At 31.1% G+C, this 23,484-nt stretch overlaps 7 protein-coding genes across 7 annotated transcripts; all 7 read left to right on the forward strand.

Annotated features, from left to right (window-relative positions):
• The first annotated feature begins 274 nt into the window (after window positions 1-274).
• Window positions 275-1,461, forward strand: T552_02419 (hypothetical protein). Its single transcript, XM_018370963.1, has 2 exons — window positions 275-379; window positions 429-1,461. The coding sequence occupies exons 1-2, from the start codon at window positions 320-322 to the stop codon at window positions 1,413-1,415; spliced, it is 1,047 nt and encodes a 348-aa protein (XP_018225483.1). The 5' UTR covers window positions 275-319; the 3' UTR covers window positions 1,416-1,461.
• Window positions 1,462-3,467: 2,006 nt separating this feature from the next.
• On the forward strand, window positions 3,468-6,628 carry T552_04162 (hypothetical protein; the record flags this gene model as incomplete). Its single annotated transcript, XM_018372213.1, has 3 exons — window positions 3,468-3,567; window positions 3,610-3,898; window positions 3,940-6,628. The coding sequence occupies exons 1-3, from the start codon at window positions 3,513-3,515 to the stop codon at window positions 6,626-6,628; spliced, it is 3,033 nt and encodes a 1,010-aa protein (XP_018225484.1). The 5' UTR covers window positions 3,468-3,512.
• Window positions 6,629-6,916: 288 nt separating this feature from the next.
• Window positions 6,917-7,908, forward strand: T552_02422 (hypothetical protein; the record flags this gene model as incomplete). The annotated part of the gene is made up of 1 exon (XM_018370964.1): window positions 6,917-7,908. One exon carries the CDS (start codon window positions 6,917-6,919, stop codon window positions 7,883-7,885), a length of 969 nt encoding a protein of 322 aa, XP_018225485.1. The 3' UTR covers window positions 7,886-7,908.
• Window positions 7,909-8,813: 905 nt separating this feature from the next.
• Window positions 8,814-11,732, forward strand: T552_02423 (hypothetical protein; the record flags this gene model as incomplete). The annotated part of the gene is made up of 8 exons (XM_018370965.1): window positions 8,814-9,407; window positions 9,455-9,509; window positions 9,551-9,630; window positions 9,675-9,828; window positions 9,868-10,244; window positions 10,287-10,390; window positions 10,429-10,896; window positions 10,940-11,732. The coding sequence occupies 8 exons, from the start codon at window positions 8,814-8,816 to the stop codon at window positions 11,730-11,732; spliced, it is 2,625 nt and encodes an 874-aa protein (XP_018225486.1).
• Window positions 11,733-13,302: 1,570 nt separating this feature from the next.
• On the forward strand, window positions 13,303-15,669 carry T552_02424 (hypothetical protein; the record flags this gene model as incomplete). Its single annotated transcript, XM_018370966.1, has 2 exons — window positions 13,303-13,357; window positions 13,400-15,669. 2 exons carry the CDS (start codon window positions 13,303-13,305, stop codon window positions 15,667-15,669), a joined length of 2,325 nt encoding a protein of 774 aa, XP_018225487.1.
• Window positions 15,670-15,962: 293 nt separating this feature from the next.
• On the forward strand, window positions 15,963-19,260 carry T552_02425 (hypothetical protein). The gene has a single exon (XM_018370967.1). It carries the CDS (start codon window positions 15,977-15,979, stop codon window positions 19,226-19,228), a length of 3,252 nt encoding a protein of 1,083 aa, XP_018225488.1. The 5' UTR covers window positions 15,963-15,976; the 3' UTR covers window positions 19,229-19,260.
• A 1,106-nt stretch (window positions 19,261-20,366) lies between these two features.
• Window positions 20,367-23,457, forward strand: T552_02426 (hypothetical protein). The gene is made up of 8 exons (XM_018370968.1): window positions 20,367-20,854; window positions 20,900-20,954; window positions 20,996-21,075; window positions 21,119-21,269; window positions 21,309-21,685; window positions 21,727-21,830; window positions 21,869-22,336; window positions 22,379-23,457. Exons 1-8 carry the CDS (start codon window positions 20,390-20,392, stop codon window positions 23,304-23,306), a joined length of 2,628 nt encoding a protein of 875 aa, XP_018225489.1. The 5' UTR covers window positions 20,367-20,389; the 3' UTR covers window positions 23,307-23,457.
• The last annotated feature ends 27 nt before the right edge of the window (window positions 23,458-23,484 follow it).

Below are 23,484 nucleotides of genomic sequence, written 5' to 3' on the forward strand. Positions count from 1 at the left end.
TAAATGAATAATAATCATCACAAATATCTTGATTTAATGAAAATAAAATGGATTATGATTAAATGAAAACTAGAATGTTTTTATAATAATGATAAATTATATGAATTTCATTAAACAATTAATAACAAAAACGGTTATAAACTATTAAAATAATATTACTGAAAAATACATAATAATTAAAAATAATTTTCATATAAAATTTAAAAGGACTTAAATGAAATATTTTTATATAAATTTATATAAAATGAAATTTTTTAAAATTAATATTTAACATTTTCAATTTCACGTATTTATTTTTTAAAAAATATTTCATTTAAAAATGAGTAACAAAGATATAAGTAAAGTTCAATTTACAGTTGGTAAAGTTGATGCAGGAGTGGTAAGTGTTTATAAATTTTTCATAAAAAAAATTTATTCAAACGATTTAGGCAATTTTATTAACTTCTGATTGTTACCTTGTAGAATTCCCATCACTATTACTTCCTCATGGTATACAAACAGGTTCAATTTTAGATATATCTATTTCTCGGAATTATGAAGCTGAAAATAAGGAAAAAGAAGATTTTCAAGAACTACAGAAAAAAATACATGAGACATTTGGAATAAAAAAACCTACTACTCCTGTCTTAAGAGTTAAAAATGTAACACAAACAAGTGTAGTATTGGAATGGGATCCTATTGAATTAGGAACTACGGAACTTCGAAGTCTAACGTTATATAAAAATGGATTACGCCTTGGTAAAATTCCAAAAGCAACTACTACTACAAGTACAAAACTATCAGGTCTTGCATTGAATACGGAGTATTCTTTCCAGCTTGTACTAAAGACTTCTGGTGGCACCTATTTTTCTGAATTTGTTATAGTTCGTACACATGAGATAACAGATCTAAGTGGTATTACAGTATGTGTAGGAGAATTGAATGAAAATGATAAAAAAGAACTAGAACAAACAATAAAGAGAATAGGTGCAAGGCCCATTCAATCAAAAGTTAAAATAGATACAACACATTTCATTACATCAAGAACTTCAGGTTCCGAATATAAAAAAGCTATTTCTATGAATATACCTGTTGTCACTCTTGACTATATCAGAAGTTGCGATGCAGAGAAAAAAATAGTTAATGTTTGTAAATATTATTTTAGTTCTGACTCTTTTTTTGAAAAACAATCGCCAGATAATTTTGAATTAATTAAGAATTTTCAAAACTCTTTTGATTCAATAACTAAGGAAAACCAAGATATTGAAAGCTTGGAGGAAAATAAGTTCAATAGTTTAATAATATCCGACTCCGTCAATTTGCAGACAAGCTTATCTATTAATAAAACTTCAGATGAAATCAACAGAACACAGATAAGAGAATTATCTCCAAGACCAATTAGCGAGGAAGATGAAAATAATTGTTTAGAAAATTAGATAAAACAACAGTTACTTCTAATTAAAAATGTCTATCCAAACCATCGCACTCTTTAAATATATTAACAAATGAAAACATTAAAAAAAACTAAAAAAATCTCAAAATTAGGTAATATATATAGAAATTTTACTTTGTATAAAGATATTTCCGGAACTGTAATATTATTAATTTATATTTTAGATTCTTAACATGTGAAATTGATAAATCTGAAAATGATCAAAAATTCTAAAACCATTTTATATTTTTATTATATTTAGGATTTTTTACAGACTAATGTAACTTCTTTTAGCGAATCTTTTTTTCCTAACTACATCTTTATTACCTTCACTTACACAATTTACTATTTATTAATCAATAAAGGCGCACTTTTACTAAGGTAGATATGTAAAGAAACCGATAAAATAATGTATATCTAAATCCTAGAAATAGCTTATATATTATATTACTAATAATTTAAATGGAAAAACAGTAATTATATGTGGATATGATAACTGTATTATTTAAAATAATTGGAAACAAATAGGATATTTCTGAAAAACTTCTGAAAAAACATTATACTTTTTAAAGTTATTGACTTTTACAAAAAAAATGTATAATTATTTTGGAAATTTCTAATATCGTTCTTAAATTTTATATATAAAAAATTAGAAATGTTACCACGGAAATCTCAGATAAAAATATCCATGTTCTTATAAAGTTAGTCGCCTTGTAATATAAATATTTTGGATAATACGAAGCACGACTCCATTAAATTAAAAATTTTTAATAAGAAATGGAGAGTATAGGGAGAATGCTGCAAAAACAGTAATCTATAAGAATTTTAAATATTAAATTTAAAAACAATAATATCGTAAAACTAATAAAAATTTAGAAGTTTATAAAGAATTTATAAATATAAAATATTACTTAATTTTACTGCTAATTTAATTTGAATTCCATGATTTTTTTAAAATATTATTTTATGGTAATTTATAAAATAAGCTTTTAAAATATTTATAAATTGAAATATGTTCTAACATTCAATTGTTTGATAATATTAAAATGAGATTTTTATCTTTAACAATTATAAAATCCAAATATAAATATTTAAATATTTTAGTAAAGTATTTTTAAAAATATCACATTTTTAATATGAAAACTATTCAAAACAAAAAGAATTAATACAATTTTCCGCTTTAAATATTATAATTTTATAAGAAAAAAACAATATTAAAATTAAATTAAATCAAGTTATTATATACTTATATCAATTATTAATCAATTTTAAACATTATATATATAATGTAAGATTTTATAATACTATTATGTTCTGTATAAACATTTAAGATAAGGGACAAGGATTAGGGTTAATGTTGATATCAGAAAGAGATATCGATTTCCTGTTAGTTTTATCAAACATTGCGATAAAAAGGTGCTTTTTGTGACCCGTATTTATCCTTTGCCTGAGGTTTATTATAAAAATTGCATATTGTTTTTCTGTTTCTGTATGATGTATAATTAATGAAAAGCACCTTTTTTATGTTTTTTTTGTGCAATTTAAAGTAATATAAGTGAAAATAGAGAAGAGAATGTGTTCAATTAAACTAAAAGTATATGTCAAGCATTATTAGTCGAGTATTCTTTGATTAAAAATGAAGATCAAAAAAAGTATTGATTATAAATCAATATTGAAAACAATGTAGTAATTAAAGAAAAAGGTTTAAGAATTAGCTATTTGAATAAAGTTAAAAATAAGGAAGACACTGGATTTAAGAATAATAATATAGTATTAAAAGTAGTAAAAGTTTGGAATGAATTGAAATAAATGTTAAAAAGTCGGCAAATAAAATCTAATATATATATTATTTTATAAAAAACAATTGAATGGGATGAAAAGGGATATATAAAAAGGCAAAAAAGATCATTTAATTTATAATCAAGATTTGTAATGGTTTTTATTTTTATTAGCTTTTTTCCTAATTTTTTTAGGGTTTAATAAAAACTGCGAAATTCATCTTAAAATTTATTCATGAAATAACTATCAAGTTTAAAGGACCTAATATAAGAGTATATTTTTAATATTTATGCTATATATTGGGATCCAGAAATAATATAAGATGTTTTTTTCCATGATTAATAAAATTATAGTTCTAGGAATATTGATTTTAATTGGTAATTATATTTTGGATTATTTTTATTTTTAACTATTTATAGCTCCTACTTATGGCAATCAAAACGCGTATTTGAAAGCTAGAGATTCTCAAGTAAGTGCAGCAAATACTCCGTTTAAGGATTTTGCTGTTGAGGATGAAGAAATCGTTGCTTATATTTTGAGAGAAGATTATGAAAAACATGAAGAGAAATGCGAACCAAAGCTTGAGGAATATTGTGAAGAATTGAAGGTTATAGATCCAGAATTAAATAAAGTTCATAGTAAAGTTAAAAAAATTTGTAATAATGTAAAACAAAAATGCACAGATACGAAAGCAAAGATTCAAAAAAAGTCGGAGAAGCTCCAGATTTAATCGTTTATTATACGATTAGAGACATCTCTTATAAAGAATGCGATCAATATTATCAAACATGTATGTTTTATGAATCTACAAAAGAGGCATATGTTTTAAGTTTCTGCAGATCTCTTATATTTTTTTGTTATTTATACAAGCAAAGAGAGATGGCAAATGAAGTTTTTCTTAGAGCTCTTGCTACTGATATTACTGAGTCTAAAGATTTCCAGGAAAAAAAGAAGGGAATATGTCCAACATTGATTAAACAGAGTGATACTCTAGCTTTATTCTGCCTTGAAGATATTTCACTTGAAAAATTCAATAAAAGTATTGATGAGTTTTGCAATTCTTTAAAAGATTTCATTGATAATGATAAAAAAGAAGTATGTCATGAAAAACTCGGAATATATCATCTTCTCAAAGAGAGATGTGAAGAGAAAAACGAGAAATTGAAGAAACTATGCGAGGGAAAGAATATTACATATAGGCCTCCAGTTAAAGATTTTAATCCGATTGAGCCGGAAATGACATTGTTAGAGGAGATTGATCTAGAAAATCTTTATAAAGGAGGAAGAAGTAGAGGACTAATTCTTGGAGCTTTAGAAAAAACGTTGAATGACATGTTAACCTTTTTGACTCCGTATACTAGAGTTATTAATATGGGAACCAAATGCAAGAACGTACTAGATACTAAGTGTACTTATCTTAAATCTATAAGTTCTGAATTTAAAGAATTATGTGAAAAAAATAAATATGAAGAAAAATGTAAAGATATATCAAAAATGACGGATAGGTGTACAAAGCTTAGAATAAGACTTTATGTAGATGGAACTTCTACAGAATTTGAAGATAGATCGGAATCATTGTCTTATGATGAGCTTTCGACATCATTTACCGAGAATGAATGTTTAGAGGTTATGTCAGAATTTTTTTTTATTAGAAGATCATGCAAAGCTAATATGGATAACGAATACCGAAATCTAATACAAGCATGTTATAAAAAGAAACAAGATCAACTATTCATTAAATTAATTGGAAGTGAGTTGTACAAACTTAATAAATTAGAATCGAATGATGAAAGATTTAATAAATGCCAAAGAATAGTATTGGAAAAGTGCGCTACACTTGAAAATAATAATGTTGATATTTTTTTGAGATGCCTTCGGCCAAAGGAGATATGTCTTAGATTTGAAAAAATTATTTCGTCTCAATTGAAAGATCTAGAACAAGTTTTGAATGAAGTACGGGATTCTCCTAATGAAAAGGACTGCATTAAATTGAAAGAGGATTGTGAAGGTATTTTGAAAGATTTAGGTTTAAATAATGGGAAATGCGTTACATTGAAAGAGCGATGTGAATATTTTAAAGTTACAAAAGAACTGAAATGTGTGTTTTTCAAAGAAAAAAGTGATGCATTAGCGGATAATCAAAAATGTATGAAAGCTTTGAGGAATAAATGCCATAAATTATTTAGAAAAAGAAATAATATATATCATGTTTCATGCGCTTTACCAGAAGAAACATGTAGATTTATGGTTTCGGAAGCTAAGAATCATTGCAATATTTTTAAAAAGAACATGGAAAAACATGGAATTATTAATAAAACTAAAGATTCAAATGAAACATTGGTTGAAGAAACCTGCATGGTATGGGATCCATATTGTGATCAACTTATGGAGAATTGTCCAGAGACGTTAAAAAATAATTCCAGTAGCGCTGATGGGAAAGGAGTCTGTTTACAACTGAAAGAGAACTGCGAGCCATTCTGGAAGAAAAAACAATTGGAGGATGGGCTGACTCATGAGTTGAAAGGCACTTTAAACGAGAAAGAAAAATGTAAAGAAGCATTAGGAGAGCGTTGCGCTGAGTTGAAAAAGAATGAAAGATTCGGAACTCTGCTTAATAAATGTGAAGATAAAACTTTCGAAGAACTTTGCAAAAAATTGGTTGAAAAAGTACAGAAGATATGCCCTACTTTAAAAATCGAACTGGATAAAGCGAAAAAAGAATTGAATGATAAGAAAGATGAATACGAAAAGGCCAAACAGGTGGCAAAAGAATCTAGGAAGAAAGCTAACTTATTGCTATTGATACCTCGACAAACTGTAATGCCAAGTGCGCAGAATAGCAGTGGTTCTGTACCAGCACAGCCACCACTAGCACCTCCAGCAGCACCAGAAGCACCAGCAGCAGGATCATCTTCTACATCAAGTGGAACACCAAACGCAGCAGATGGAACGAAAGGGAATACAAAACTTGGACTTGTTAAAAGAGCGTATGTAGCTGGAGGAGTATCAGAAGCAGAGGTAAAGGCATTTGATGACACGGCAATAGCAATGGAGTTGTATTTGGAATTGAAAGAAGAATGTAAAGCTTTAGAATTAGATTGCGGTTTTAGAAAGGATTGCCCGAATTCTAAAGAAGTTTGCGGAGAAATAGACACGTTATGCGAAGAAATAAAACCATTAGAAGTTACGCCTTGTCATGCAGGGACAATAATAAAAGAAACAATGACAAAATTGCAAACGACGGATATATGGGTGACGAGTACGTCGATAGTGACGTCAACAGTCACGTCGACCTCAATGCGCAGGTGCCAACCTACAGAATGTATCACTGATAAAGGAGGAAAAGAAGAAGTAAAACCAAATGATGGGATGAAAATAAGAGTTCCTGATATGATTAAAATAATGTTGTTGGGAGTGATTGTTATGGGGATGATGTAAAATGAATGAAAAAAATGTTAATAGATTGAAAATGTGCATATATCTATTGTTTATATATAATAGAAATCTAAATGAATGAAATGAAGTTTTAATTATTTTAACATACAATCTTAATTCGAGACTATACTTTATTTGGTAAAGTTTAGACTTATCGCAGAGCTAGTAAAGCTTATGATTAATGATAAGAACAAGTCCAAGTTGTAAAAAATCATTTTAGAATAACTTTTCACTCACCTGCCTACATCCAACTTAGAAACTACCCACTAAACTCCCTACAAAGAGGTGGAAATGGAACGGCCGGTTAAGAAGCAACAACAAGTGGCACAAGTAGCACAAGATGAGATTAAGGAGGAACACCTTTTGGCTTTCATTGCAAAGGAGAAATATGAAGATGAACAACAATGCAAAACAGAACTCGAGAAATATTGTAAAGAGTTGAAGGAAGCAGATGAGAATTTCAAAGTGAATGAGAAAGTTAAAGAAATTTGTGGTAAAAAAGAAGAGGAAAGATGCACAGGCCTGAAAGCCAAAGTTAAAGATGAATTGGGAGATTTTGATACGGATCTTGAAGCATCGGTAGATGACATAAAAGATGAAGTTTGTGAAAAATATGAAGAAAAATGTATACTTTTAGAAGAGGCGGGTGATGATGATCTTAAGAAGAACTCTGTCAAGTTGAGGGAAGGATGCTACAAATTGAAGCGTGAAAAGGTGGTAGAGGAGCTCCTTTTCAGGACGCTCGGAGGGGATGCTAATGAAGTGAATAAATGTAAAGGAAAGATGAAAGATGTTTGCCCAGTGTTAAGCCGAGAAAGCGACGAGCTGATGTCTTTGTGTCTTAATCCGACTAAAACGTGCAAAACTATGGAAAGTAAATTAAAGGATGTTTGCAAGACTTTAAAAAAAGAATTGGATCAGAAAAATTTAGAAAAAGATTTCCATAAAAAACTTGAGAAATGTCATTTTTACGAACAAGCGTCTACTGATGCTAAATGTCAGGACTTTGAGAAGAAATGCAAGGAAAAAAATATTAGATATGAAGCGCCGGAATCTGATCTTAGTCCAGTGAAGTCGAAGGCATCGTTCTTGAGAAGTATTGGGTTGGATGATGTCCATAAAAGCGCAGAAAAAGATGATATTATTATTGGAAAAAAAGGAGTGGATGTACCAAGGAGGCTGGGTACAGATTTTCTGCAAGATCTCTTGCTAGCATTGAGCCAAGATGAGAATGTAAATGAATCAAGAATTGAAAGATGAACTTTTTATAATTTTAGTTCGCCATTTTAATTAGTAATTTAGCTTTATCAGGCAAAGTTTAAGTTTATCGAGAGGTAGTAAAGATTATGATAAGAACAAGTCTAAGTTTTCGTAGAGGAATAAGTGGACTATATTGTTTATTTTTAAAAAGCTACTAAACTTTATAATGAAAAAATTAATAAAATCTATTGTTTATCAAAAAAACCAATAAAATCTCTGATCATTATAAAAGAATTAATAAACTCTAAGTTTATTGCAAAAAAACAACTAAACTTTATGATTATCTTAAAAAAATTAATAAATTTGTTTATCGGAAATTAGTCTGTCGTTAGGGAGAGGCTAGTGGAGATTTGATAAGAGTAAATTGGAAGGAGTTTGATTGGAGATTAAAAGGACGGTTCAATTTAAAAGTATTTTAAAAGTATTTTTATTAAAAGTAACAAATTGGATAATGTTGAATTGATTTTTCATTAATTAGAACAAAAGACCAAAATTTAAAGATGTTTTTACTAAAAGTAAAATCAAATCAATTTTTATTTAAAAATAATAAATTAAAATGAAATTTAAAAAATTTTGTTAAAAACAGTAGATAATATCAAAATTTAAAGAGGGTTTTTATTTAAAATAAAATATTAAATTAGTTTTAAAGAATGTTTTATTAAAAATAACAGGGTTAATGGAGACGAATTGATTTTTATTAATAAAAAAGAGAGAAAAAACTAGATAGGGTTTTATTAAAGATAATAGATTAGATGAAAATAAATTGATCATTTATTAGTAAAAACAAGGGGACAGATTAGAGGGTCTTGTTGAAGATAGGGTTAGGATTAAGTAAGCTAAATTAATTTAATACTAGTTAAACTTTAAAAAAGTTAAGAATTTCTAATAGAAAGTTAAGATAAATAGTTTTTTTTTTTAACATTTCATCATGATTTTTAAGATACTCATTACTTTTTTCTTATATTGGATATATTTAGTTAGAGTAAGATGTGAAACGGTGCCAGTAGACTTTGAGAATAATGATTATTATCATTTTCATTTCTCAGAAGATGTTGATATTGAAGAGTTTTCGCGGGCGATAGGATTCAAATATCATATGAAAGTAGATCATCTGGATAACCACCATATATTTTTTATAGAAAAGGGTGTTTTAGAAGACGAAATTAAAGAAAAAATTGAGAATTATTTCGGTTTAGAAAAAGGAAGAAATGCAATAAATGGGTTTAATAGTGACAAGCTTTTTTATTATGAGAAACAGAAATTGGTCAAGCAAGAAAACAGGGGTGCGATAAGAGACGATATATATTTTGATAACCAAGATCTTTATAATGATGAAGTTGTCAATAATGTTGTAAAAGATCCGACGGGAGATGATCAGGCGGTAAATTCAACGGAAGAACAGGCGGTAAATTCAACGGAAGATCAGGCAGAAAACCCGACGGAAGATCTAACACAGAAGTTAAAGGAAATTAAAAAACAATTAAATATAACTGACCCTTGTTTTGATAAACAATGGTATTTGGTATAGCTTATTCTTTTTTTTTCATTAAAATCTGATTTTTTAATTAGTTTAATACGGAAAAACCTGGTGTAGATATAAATGTTACAGGTGTATGGTTACAAGGTTTGATATTTGTGTTGTTGATTGCCTTTTAATGATTTTAGGGATAACGGGAAAAAATGTAACAGTTGCCATTGCAGATAATGGCATAGATTATTGTAACCAGGATTTGGCTCCAAATTATGTTTGAAAAACTATTATAAAATCACTATTTTAACCTTTTTTCAGAATTCCGAGGGTTCATATAATTTTCATGCTGGAAATTCCGACCCAAAACCTGAGAAGCCTGATGAAAGTCATGGTACTAAATGCGCAGGAGAAGTGGCGGCCGCCAGGAATGATCTTTGTGGGCTTGGTGTTGCATATGAATCTAAGATTTCAGGTATTTTTCTTTAATTGCTACCAATCTAATATTGCTAAGGATTACGATTTATGACTTCTCCTTATGCGCTTCTTCTTGAGGGAGAAGCTCTTAAATATGAACCGAATCTTAATCATATTTATTCTTGTAGCTGGGGACCTCCTGATTATGGATATGTAGCTATGCCAATGATGCCTACTACTTATTCTGCAATTATTAAAGGGATAAAAGAAGGAAGGAACGGTCTTGGCTCTATATATGTTTTTGGAAGCGGAAATGGTGGATTATTGGATGATTGTAATTACGATGGATATGCAAATAGTCCATATACTGTTACTATCGCTGCTATAGATGCAGAAGATAAAAAATTTGATACTTCAGAGTCATGTCCTTGCATTTTGGCTTCTACATATTCTGGCGGAGAAAATGGATCTATTGTAATCTTTTCTTTTTTTTTTATAATAAATTTATCGTTTTAGTATACTACGGATCTTGGTAAGACAAATTGCACTACTCAACATTCTGGAACTTCTGCTTCTACAGCGATTGCTGCGGGTATTATTGCTCTTGTTCTTTCAGTGAAGTAAGAATATCATTAAAATTATTTAACTAAAAGATTAGTCCTAATCTTACATGGCGTGATGTTCAAGCTTTGATTGTGGAAACAGCTGTTCCATTTAGATTGAAGTATTATGATTGGGATGAACTTCCTTCTAAACGTTATTATAATAATTATTTTGGTTATGGAAAACTAGATGCATATAGAATGGTCGAAAGAGCAAGAACATTTGAAACATTAAATGCTCAGACAATGTTTTCAACTCGACTAATACAAGTTAATATGAAATTTCCTGAACCCAGTAGACGTATCAAGAGCAGTTTTTATATTCATCGTGGATATCCTGAGCATTATAACTTTAAAAATTTGGAATATGTTGGTGTTTCATTTTATTATCGACACCGAACAAGAGGTTATCTGCAGTTTAAAATTACCAGTCCATCTGGAGTTACTTCACTATTAGCACGTGTACGTATTCGTGATAATGAAAGTGGCTATTTTTCTTGGATTTTTACGACTGTAAAGCATTGGTATTTTGTTTCATTTTATAAAATAATAACTAATGATTTTTAGGGGAGAACCCATTGTAGGTACCTGGACTATCGATGTTACAGATAAAAATAACTGGAATGAACAAGGTTATATTTTTAATTGGCAACTTCATTTTTTCGGAGAGTCTATTAATTCAAGTAAAGCACTACCTCCTCCATATCCTTTTGTGCATAAACAACCAACTACTATGCCTCCGCCAGAACCAACTACTACGCTTCCATCAGATCTAGATGCTAACCCTCAACCTCAACCAGATCCTGGGTCTCCGCCTTCATCAGATCCTGAGTCTCCGCCTTCATCAGATCCTGAGTCTCCGCCTTCATCAGATCCTGGGTCTCCGCCTTCATCAGATCCTGAGTCTCCGCCTTCATCAGAACCTGGGTATCAACCTCCATCAGAACCTCCGCCTCAGCCTCCATTAGATCCTCGGCCTCCATCAAAACCAGATCCTAACCCTCCATCAGATCCTAGCTCTCAGCAAGATCCAGATACTTCGCTTTCATCAAATCCAACTTCTACATCTTCATCAGAACCACCACCACCGCCACCACCACCTGCACCTGCACCACCTGCACCTGCACCACCTCCACCACCTGCACCTGCACCACCTCCACCACCGCCGCCACCACCACCTCGGCCGGAACCAGAACCAGAACCAGAACCAGAACCAGAACCAGAACCAGAACCAGAACCAGAACCAGAACCAGAACCAGAACCAGAACCAGAGCCACGCCAGAGCCACCTGCACCTCCACCTCCACTTCCACCTGCACCTGCACCACCTCGACCACCGGAACAAAAACCAACATCAATAACTTTATCTACATCTACGACTTCATCGAGCAAAACTAAAATATCAACCACTCGAAAAGCTTCATCTACTAAAACTTCATCTACTACAAAAACTTCTACACGGCCGTCTTCTACTGAGGGTGTTTCTACTGGATCAAGTGCTTCTCATCTTTCATTCTTCGAAAAAAGGCATTTGTTACTTCAGATGATATTATTGTTATTCTTCTTATTTTTGGGTTACTCTTTTTAACCTATAGGATTTTTAAGAAAACAGACATCTCAGTGATAGACTTTCTATAATTGAAGCACTTAATGATGATTCTGATCCAAATATATCTTAAGAAATTGAAAAAGCTGCTATGTTGAAAAAAAACCGTTAATTCATTCAATATTAGTGATACTGCCGATTTTGATCTACATGAACAACGTACTCTTTATATTTTAATAATTAATTTTAATTCTATTTATGTATATATTTTTCTAATATATTTATGTATTATATTACTTCACCTATCATTCATCTTATGTTTTCTTATTCCAACTTTAATATTATATCTTAACATTAAGAACATAGGAAAGTTGAAATTGCTTAGAAAATGGCTTAATCAGTTAGCATATTTTATTTTCTTGAATTATTTTCAAAGAATGCACTCGAAGGTATTATATTTATTAGTATATTTTATAGAGGTTTTTTTCTGATAAAAAAGGTGGTAATCATTGTATCAGGGCCTTCTGAGCATATTTTAACTAAATATGAACTTTATTTATAAAGTTCTAGTTATATGACAATTATTTATCTTGAAAGAGCAGAATTGAAGCTAATTCTTTGTTAAGGAATGTTAGCTAATGGTATTGCATCAAGTGGAGAGATAACATAAAATAAAAGAATAAAAGGATCTAACAACCTTTTATTAATATCTTAAAAATAGTAGAGATGTAGAAAATTATCAGGGATTTTCTGATGGTATTTTGGGTCTTTTATTAATCTAAGCTTTAGAAAGCAGTCAGAAAAAATAAGCATTTCCGGAAAATTAAAGTAATATAAGAAAAAATAGAGAAAAGAATGTGTTCAATTAAACTAAAAGTACATGTCAAGCATCATTAGTCGAGTATTCTTTAATTAAAACTAAAGATCAGAAGAAGTATTGATTATAAATCAATATTGAAAACAATGCAGTGATTAAAGAAAAAAATTAAGAATTAATTATTTGAATGAAGTAAAGTTAAAAATAATGAAGATATTGGATTTAAGAATAATAATATAGTATTAAAAGTAGTAAAAGTTCGAAATGAATTAAAATAAATGTTAAAAGTCGGTAAATAAAATCTAATATATATATTATTTTATAAAAAACAATTGAATGGGATGAGAAAAAATATAGAAAAAAACAAGAAAAATCATTTAAATTTATAATCAATATTTGTAATAATTTTTATTATTAATAGTTTTTCCTAATTTTTTAGGGTTTAATAGAAACTGCGAGATTAATCTTAACCTTTTCATGAAATAACTATCAAGCTTAATAAAGGACCCAATTTAGAAGCATATTTTTAATATTTATGCTATATATTTGGATCCAGAAATAATGCAAGATGTTTTTTTCCATAATTAATAAAATTATAGTTCTAGGAATATTAATTTTAATTGGTGATTATATTTTGGATTATTTTTATTTTTAACTATTTATAGTTCCTACTTATAGCAATCAAAACACACATTTGAAAGCTAGAGATCCTCAAGTAAGCGCAAAAATTGCGCCGTTTAGGGATTTTGTTGCTGGGAATGAAGATATCTTTGCTTATATTTTGAAAGAAGATTATCAAGAAGATGAAGGGAAATGCAAATCAAAGCTTAATGAATATTGTGAAGAATTGAAAGGAATAGATCCAGGATTAGATAAAGTTTATAGTAAAGTTAAAGAAATCTGTAATAATATAGAACAAAAATGCAAAGACATAAAAGCAAAGATTGAAAAAAAAATAGATGAAATTGGAAAATTAATCATTATTTTGGCTACTAAAAGCATCTTTTATGAAGAATGCAATAAATATTTTGATACATGTATGTTTTTTGAACCTACAAAAAATCAGCAGGTCATAGATTTCTGCATTTTCTTTCGAGATACTTGTTATTTACACAAGCAAAAAGAGATGAGAAACGAAGTTTTTCTTAGAGCTCTTGGTGCTGATATTACTAAATCTAAAGATTTCCAGGAAAAAAAGCAGGAAATTTGTCCAACATTGATTAAAAAGGGTGATGATCTAGCCTCATTATGTCTTGAAAATATTTCATTTGAAGATTTCAATAATGATATTGATCGTTTTTGCGGTTCTTTAAGCGATCTTATTGATAATGGTAGAAAAGAAGAAATATGTTATGAAAAACTCGGAATATATTCTCCTCTCAAAGAGAGATGTGAAGAGAAAAAGAGCGGATTGAAAAAACTATGCGAGGGAAAGGGTATTATATATAGTCCTCCAATTAAAGGTTTTAATCCAATTGAGCGGGAAATGACATTGTTAGAGAAGATTGGTCTGGAAAATCTTTATAAAGAAGGAAGAAATAGAGGACTAATTCTTGGAACTTTAGAAAAAACGTTGGATGACATGTTAATCCGTTTATCTTCGAATATTAAAGCTAATAATATGGAAAACAAATGCAAGAAACTACTAGATACTAACTGTAGTTATCTTAGAACTATAAGTTCTGAATTTAAAGAATTATGTGAAAAAAATAACAAAGAAGAAAAATGTAGAGATATATCAGAAATAACGGATAGGTGTAAAAATCTTAAAACGAAACTTTATCAAGATGGGACTTTTGTAGAAATTAAAGGTGGAGTAAAATCGCAAATTTTGTATCAAGATGGGTTTTTAACATCATTTACCGAAAATGAATGTTTAGAGGTTATCTCAGAATGTACTTATATTAAAAGATCATGCAATCCTGATATGAATACTGAATGCCAAAATCTAAGGCTGGCATGTTATAAAAAGAAAGAAGATCAACTTTTCATTAAATTAGTTGGAAGACAGTTGCACAAACTTAATATATCAGAATCGAATGATGAAGGGCTTAAGGAATGCCAAAAAATAGTATTGGAAAAGTGCTCTACACTTAATAATAATAATATTGAGATTTTTTTGAGATGCCTTCGGCCAAAGGATATATGTCTTAGATTTGAAAAAATTATTTCGTCTCAATTGAAAGATCTAGAAAAAGCTTTGAATGCAGTAGGGGATTCTCCTAAAGAAAAGGACTGCATTGAATTGAAAAAGGATTGTGAAGGTATTTTAAAAGATTTAGGATTAAATGATGAGAAATGCGTTAAATTGAAAGAGCGTTGTGAATATTTTAGAGTTACAAAAAAACTGAAATATGCGTTTTTGAAAGAAGAAAGTGATGCATTAGCGGATAATCAAAAATGCATGAAAGCCTTGAAGGATAAATGTGATAAATTATCTGAAAAAGAGAAGAATTTATATCATGTTTCATGCAATTCACTAGAAGAAACATGCAAATTTATGGTTTCAGAAGCTATGAATCATTGCGATATTTTAAAAAATAACATGCAAGAACATGAAATTCTGGATAAAATTAAAGGTTCAAATCAAACATTGGTTAAAAAACTCTGTACAACATGGGGTTCATATTGTCGCCAACTTATGGAGAATTGCCCGGACACGTTAAAAAAAGGTTCCAATAGCCATGATGAAAAAGGAGTCTGTTTACAATTGAAAGATAATTGCAAGTCATTCTGGGTTGAAAAGAAAGTGGATGGTAAACCAGCAAAAGAAGAAGAAAAGAAAGTGGATGGTAAACCAGCAAAAGAAGAAGAAAAGAAAGTGGAGGATAAACCATCAAAAGAAGAAGTGAAACCTAATGAGGGGATGAAAATAAGAATTCCTGATATGATTAAAATAATGTTGTTGGGAGTGATTGTTATGGGGATGATGTAAAATGAATGAAAAAAATGTTAATAGAATGAAAATGTGCATATATCCATTGTTTATATATAATAGAAATGTAAATGAATGAAATGAAGTTTTAATTATTTTAACACAGAATCTTAGTTCGAAACTATGCTTTATTTGGTAAAGTTTAAGCTTATCTCAGAACTAGTGAGCTCTTATCGTAGAAAAGCTAATAAAATTTATGATTATGATAAGAACTCTAACTTGTAAAAAATCGTTTCAAAACAACTTTTCATTCACCTGCCTACATCCAACTTAGAAACAATGTTTAACTCCCCCCAAATAGGCGGCAATGGCACGGCCGGTTAAGAGGCAAGCACCACAAGGAGCACCAGCAGAGGAGATTAAGGAGGAACACCTTTTGGCTTTCATTCTGAAGAAGGAATATAAAGATGAAAATAAATGCAAAGGAGAACTCAAGAAATATTGTGAAGAGTTGGAGGAAATAGATGGTGGTTCCGATGTGAATAAAAAAGTTAAAGAAATTTGTGATAAAACAAAACGAGACGGAAAATGCAAAGACCTGAAAGACAAAGTTGAAGCAGAATTGGACACTTTTGAAGATGAACTTCAAGATGCATTGGCAGATATAAAAGATGAAAATTGTAAAAAATATGAAGAAAAATGTATACTTTTAGAAGAGACGGATTATAGTGTTGATATTAAGAATGGCTGTCCCAGTTTGAGGGAGAAATGTTACGAATTGAAGCGTAAAAAGGTGGCAGAGGAGCTTCTTTTGAGGGCGCTCGGAAAGGAAGCTAAAGAAAAAAACACATGTGAACTAAAGATGAAAACTGTTTGCCCAGTGTTAAGCCGAGAAAGCGACGAATTGATGTCTTTCTGCCTTAATCCGACTAAAACATGTGGAGAGCTGGGGAAAAAATTGGTTGAAGTTTGCAAACCTTTACAAACAAAATTGGAGAAAGATTTAGAGGAAAAGTGTCATGAAAGACTTGAGAAATGTCATTTTTACGGAGAAGCGTGTACTGGTGCGAAATGTAAGGATGATAAGGAGCAATGCGAGAAAAATGGAGTCATATATAAAGCGCCAGAATCTGATTCTAGTCCGGTCAAGCCGAAGCCGTCGTTGTTAAGAAGTATTGGGTTTGATGATGTGTATAAAAACGCGGAAAAACATGGGATTATTATTGGAAAATCAGGAGTGGATCTACCAAGGAAGTCAGGTACAAAATTTCTGCAAGATCTCTTGCTACTGTTGAGCAGAGATGAGAATAATAAGGATACAGTAAAAAAGTGCACTAAAGCGTTAGAAAAATGCAAAGATCCTAAGTATTTGGATCATAATTTTAAAGAGTTATGTAAAAATGAAACTACTAAAACCGAAAAATGCAAAGAATTACTAAATGTAGAAGAAAGATGTACGAAACTCAAATTAAATCTTCATGTGAAAGGGTTGTCTACAAAATATGATGATAAAGAATCAGAACTTTTATCGTGGGGAAAGCTTCCAACCTTTTTTATAAAAGGAGAGTGTGCAGAACTTGAGTCGGAATGTTTCTATTTAGAAAATGCGTGTAATAATAAGATTGATGAAGCATGTCAAAATGCAAGAGCAGCGTGCTATAAAAAGGGACAAGACAGGATGTTGAATACGTTGTTTCGAGAGGAGATGAAGGGAAAGCTTGCTAATATAAAATATTTTAACGATACTAAAAGTTGCAAAAAATCTGTGGCAGAAAAGTGTGCAGGACTTGATAAAAGATACTTTTCAAAATGTCTTTATCCTAAAGAACTATGTTATGCGCTTTCAGATGATATTTTTCTTCAATCAAAAGAGTTAGGTGTGCTTTTGGATGATCAGAGAGATTTTCCATTAGAAAAGGATTGTCTTGAATTGGGGGAGAAGTGTGATCAACTTAGTAGTGATTCATTATTGAATTTAGAAAAGTGTATAACATTGAAAAGACGCTGTGAATACTTTAAGGTTACAGAAAGATTTAGAAAAGTATTTTTAGAAAGAAAAGATCATTCATTATATAATGAGCAAAATTGTACGAAGGCGTTGCATGAGAAATGCCATCAATTATATAGGAGGAGAAAGAATTCATTTAGTGTTTCATGTGCTTTACCAGAAGAAACATGTAGTTATATGGTATTCCATACAAGTCAAGATTGTAGTAGTTTAAAAGTCAACATCAAGAATGAAAAAATTCTAGAAAAAATTGGAGCAAATGGAAATGAAGCAACACTCGAAGAACTCTGCACAACATGGGGCCGACATTGTCACCAACTTGTGGAGAATTGTCCAGATCAGTTGAAAAAAAAAGATGATAAAGATAATCATAACTGTGATGAACTCGAAAAAAAATGCAGTGAAACTTTTGAAAAGTTGAAAGCAAAGGATGATTTGACTCACCTGTTGAAAGGCAGTTTAAGCGAGGAAGAAAAATGTAAAGTAGCATTAGGAAAGAATTGCACTGAGTTGCAAAAGGATAATACATTCAAAATTCTGCTTACTAATTGTGAAGAGGGCACCAAGGGAACTGTTTGCAAAGAATTAGTTGAAAAACTAAAAAAGAGATGTCCTACTTTAAAAGACGGACTGAATAAAGCGAAAGATGAGTTGACAGAGAAGAAAAAAGAATACGATGAGCTCAAAAAGGCGGCAGAAGAATCTACGGAGAAAGCTAAGTTATTGCTATCAAAGTCTGGAAAAGTCGCAATGCCAAGTGGACAGGATAGCAATGGTTCTGGACCAGTACCAGCACCAGCAGGATCAGGATCAGGGTCGCCATCATCACCAGCAGTGCCACCACCACCAGGGTCACCACAAAATGGAACGCCAGGCACACCAGGTGGAGAAACAGGCGCATCAGGTGGAACACCAGGCACACCAGGCACACCAGGCGGAGCTCCAGGGACACCAGGTGGAATGATGAAGTATGCAAAACTTGGACTCGTTAAAAGAGCGTATGTAGACGGAGGTGTATCAGAAGCAGAGGTAAAAGCATTTGATGCAACGACAATAGCATTGGAATTGTATTTGGAATTGAAAGAAGAATGTAAAGCTTTACAACTAGATTGCGGTTTTAGAGAGGAATGTCAGGAATCTAAACAAGCTTGCGAAAAAATAGACGAGTTATGCGGAGGAATAAAACCATTAGAAATTAAGCCTCATCATACAGAGACGCAAAAAGAAATCTCAACCACTACGACGACCACTACAACGACCACTACGACGACTACTACCACGACTACTACCACGACTACTACGACAACCAAGCCGGGAAGTGGAGGAAAAGTAACAGAAGAGTGTACAATGATACAAACAACAGATACATGGGTGACAAGTACGTCATTGCATACGAGTACGATAACGAGTACATCGACGGTGACGTCCACAGTGACGTTGACCTCGATGCGCAAGTGCAAGCCTACCAAATGTACTACTGATTCAAGCAGAGAGACAGATAAAGGAGGAGAAGGAGAAGAAGATGTAAAACCGAATGAGGGAATGAAAATAAGAGTCCCTGATATGATTAAAATAATGTTATTGGGAGTGATTGTTATGGGGATGATGTAAAATGAATGAAAAAATGTTAATAGATTGAAAATGTGCATATATCCATTGTTTATATATAATAGAAATGTAAATGAATGAAATGAAAAATAAACTTTTAATTATTTTAACACACAATCTTAGTTCGAGACTATGCTTTATAAGGTAAAGTTTATGATTATGATAAGAATGAGTCTAAGTTTATCGTAGAAGAATAAGTGAGCTATATTGTTTATTTTTAAAAAGCTAGTAAACTTTATGATGAAAAAATTAACAAAATCTATTGCTTATCCTAAAAAACCAACAAAGTCTAAGTTTATTGCAAAAGAATTAATAAAATCTATTGTTTATCAAAAAAAAACTAATAAAATCTATTATTTATCAAAAAAAAAACTAATAAAATCAAAGATCATTATAAAAGAATTAATAAACTGTAAGTTTATTGAAAAAAAACAACTAAACTTTATGATTATCTTAAAAAAATTAATAAATTTGTTTATCGGAAATTAGTCCGTCGTTAGGGAGAGGCTAGTGGAGATTTGATAAGATAAGAGTAAATTGGAAGGAGTTTGATTGGAGATTAAAAGGATGGTTCAATTTAAAAGTATTTTAAAAGTATTTTTATTAAAAGTAACAAATTGGATAATGTTGAATTGATTTTTCATTAATTAGAACAAAAGACCAGAATTTAAAGATGTTTTTACTAAAAGTAAAATCAAATCAATTTTTATTTAAAAATAATAAATTAAAATGAAATTAAAAAAATTTTGTTAAAAACAGTAGATCATATCAAAATTTAAAGAGGGTTTTTATTTAAAATAAAAGATTGAATGAAATTGATTAGTAAAAACAAGAATAATCAATTAAATAAAATTCAATTGATTTTTTATTAATAAAAAGGAGAGAAAAAAATAGAGAAGGTTTTATTAAAGACAATAGATTAGATGAAAATAAATTGATCATTTATTAGTAAAAACAAGGGGATAGATTAGAGGGTCTTGTTGAAGATAGGGTTAGGATTAAGTAAGCTAAATTAATTTAATACTAGTTAAACTTTAAAAAAGTTAAGAATTTCTAATAGAAAGTTAAGATAAATAGTTTTTTTTTTAACATTTCATCATGATTTTTAAGATACTCATTACTTTTTTCTTATACTGGATCTATTTAGTTAGAGTAAGATGTGAAATGAAGCCAGTAGACTTTGAAAATAATGATTATTATCATTTTCATTTCTCAGAAGATGTTGATATTGAGGAGTTTTCGCGGGCGGTAGGATTGAAATATCATATGAAAGTAGAATATCTGGATAACCAGCATATATTTTTCATAGAAAAGGGTGTTTTAGAAGACGAAATTAAAGAAAAAATTGAGAATTATTTTGGTTTAGAAAAAGGAAGAAATGCAATAGATGGGTTTAATAGTGACAAACTTTTTTATTATGAGAAACAAAAGTTGGTCAAGCGAGTAAACAGGGGTGTGATAAGAGACGATATATATTTTGATAATGAAGGTCTTTATAATAGAAGAATTGTTAAGAATGTTGTAAAAGATTCGACGGGAGATCAGGCGGTAGATTTAAGAGAGAAGATAAAGAAAATTAAAGAAGAATTAAATATAAGTGACCCTTATTTTGATAAACAATGGTATTTGGTATAGTTTATTCTTTTTTTCATCAAAATTTGATTTTTTAATTAGTTCAATAAGGATAAAGCTGGTGTAGATATAAATGTTACAGGTGTATGGTTACAAGGTTTGATATTTGTGTTGTTACTCGCCTTTTAATGATTTTAGGGATAAAGGGAAAAAATGTAACAGTTGCTATTGTAGATGATGGCTTAGATTATACTAACAAGGATTTGGCTCCAAATTATGTTTGAAAAACTATTATGAAATCACTATTTTAACTTTTTTCAGAATGCTAACGCTTCATATAATTTTGCTTCTAAAACTGGCGACCCAAAACCTGGACCTTCTGACACGCATGGTACTAAATGTGCAGGAGAAGTGGCAGGCGCCAGGAATGATTTTTGTGGGCTTGGTGTTGCATATGAATCTAATATTTCAGGTATTTTTCTTTAATTGGTACCAATCTAATATTGTTAAGGATTACGATTTATGCCTTCTGCTCGTTCGTCTTGGCTTGAAGGAGAAGCTCTTATTTACAAATATGATGTTAATCATATTTATTCTTGTAGCTGGGGACCTGCCGATACTGGGAATTTAACTCAAGATATTTTTTATACTACTTATTCTGCAATTATTAAAGGGATAAATCAAGGAAGGAATGGTCTTGGTTCTATATACGTTTTCGGGTCAGGAAATGGTGGATATTTTGATAATTGTAATTACGATGGATATGCAAATAGCCCATATACTATTACTATCGCTGCTATAGATGCAGAAGAAAAAAGATTCATATTTTCAGAGCCATGTCCTTGTATTTTAGCTTCTACGTATTCTGGCAAGCGTGGTGCATATATTGTAATCTTTTCTTTTTTTTTATAATAAATTGATCGTTTTAGTATACTACGGATGTTGGTACGACAGAATGCAGCATTAGACATACTGGAAGTTCTGCTTCTACACCTCTTGCTGCGGGTGTTATTGCTCTTCTTCTTTCAGCATGGTAAGAATATCATTAAAATTATTTGACTAAAAAATTAGTCCTAATCTTACATGGCGTGATATTCAAGCTTTGATTGTGGAGACAGCTGTTCCATTTAATCCGAGTCATCCTGATTGGGATGATCTTCCTTCTGGACGTCGTTATAATAATTTTTTCGGTTATGGAAAACTAGATGCATATAGAATGGTCGAAAAAGCAAGAACATTTAAAACCTTAAATCCTCAGACAATGTTTTCAACTCAACTAATACCACTTAATAAGAAATTTTCTGAAAACGGTGGGCATATCACAAGCAGTTTTTATATTCATCGTGGATATCCTAAGCATTATAAATTTAAAAGTTTAGAGTATGTTGGTGTTTCATTTCATTATCAGCACCAAAGAAGAGGTCATCTAGAGTTTAATATTACCAGTCCTTCTGGAGTTACTTCAGTATTAGCACATAGACGTAATCGTGATAAACATGGTGGCAGTATTCTTTGGACTTTTATGACTGTAAAGCATTGGTATTTTGTTTCATTTTGTAAAATAATAACTAATGATTTTAGGGGAGAATCCATTGTAGGTAATTGGACTATCGATGTTGAAGATAAAAAGGATGAGAATCTAGATGGTGGAGTTTTTGATTGGCAACTTCATTTTTTCGGGGAGTCTTGTGAATCAGAAGGCGTACCGCCTCCTTCATATCCTTTTCTATCTAGATATCCAACTACTACGCCTCCACCAGATCCAGATGCTACACCTTCTCCAGATCTGGATGCTAACCTTCAGCCAGATTCAAATGCTGACTCTCAACCTCCATTAGATCCTCAGCCTCCATCAAAACCAGATTCTAACCCTCCATCAGATCCTAGCTCTCAGCAAGATCCAGATACTTCGCTTTCATCAAATCCAACTTCTACATCTTCATCAGAACCACCCCCGCCACCACCGCCGCCACCACCACCTCGGCCGGAACCACAACCACAACCAGAGACACAACCAGAGACACAACCACCACAACCACCACAACCACCACAATCAGAGACACAACCAGAACCAGAACCAGAACCAGAACCAGAACCAGAACCAGAACCAGAGCCAGAGCCAGAGCCAGAGCCAGAGCCAGAGCCACAACCAGAACCAGAACCAGAGACACAACCAGAGCCACAACCACCACAACCAGAACCAGAACCAGAACCAGAGACACAACCAGAGCCACAACCAGAGCCACCTGCATCTCCACCAAAACTACAACCGGAACAAAAACCAACATCAATGACTTCATCTACATCTACGACTTCATCGAGCAAAACTAAAATATCAACCACTCGAAAAGCTTCATGTACTATAACAGTCTTTATAGGGCCATCTCCTACTGAGGGTGTTTCTACTGGATCAAGTGCTTCTCATCTTTCATTCTTCGAAAAAAGGCATTTGTTACTTCAAATGATATTATTGTTATTCTTTTTCTTATTTTTGGGTTACTCTTTTTAACCTATAGGATTTTTAAGAAAACAGACATCTCAGTGATAGACTTTCTATAATTGAAGCACTTAATGATGATTCTGATCCAAATATATCTCAAGAAATTGAAAAAGCTGCTATGTTGAAAGAAAACCGTTAATTCATTCAATATTAGTGATACTGCCGATTTTGATCTACATGAACAACG

Source organism: Pneumocystis carinii (assembly GCF_001477545.1).
Source record: "Pneumocystis carinii B80 chromosome Unknown supercont1.10, whole genome shotgun sequence".
Lineage (NCBI taxonomy): Eukaryota > Fungi > Ascomycota > Pneumocystomycetes > Pneumocystales > Pneumocystaceae > Pneumocystis > Pneumocystis carinii.

Coding starts and splice junctions, on each gene's coding strand:
- T552_02426 (XM_018370968.1), top strand. CDS start 20,390: ATGAAGCCAGTAGACTTTGAAAATAATGATTATTATCATTTTCATTTC. Junction 20,955..20,995: donor TACAGGTGTATGGTTACAAG/GTTTGATATTTG, acceptor TAATGATTTTAG/GGATAAAGGGAAAAAATGTA. Junction 22,337..22,378: donor TTTATGACTGTAAAGCATTG/GTATTTTGTTTC, acceptor TAATGATTTTAG/GGGAGAATCCATTGTAGGTA.
- T552_02425 (XM_018370967.1), top strand. CDS start 15,977: ATGGCACGGCCGGTTAAGAGGCAAGCACCACAAGGAGCACCAGCAGAG.
- T552_02419 (XM_018370963.1), top strand. CDS start 320: ATGAGTAACAAAGATATAAGTAAAGTTCAATTTACAGTTGGTAAAGTT. Junction 380..428: donor GTAAAGTTGATGCAGGAGTG/GTAAGTGTTTAT, acceptor CAAACGATTTAG/GCAATTTTATTAACTTCTGA.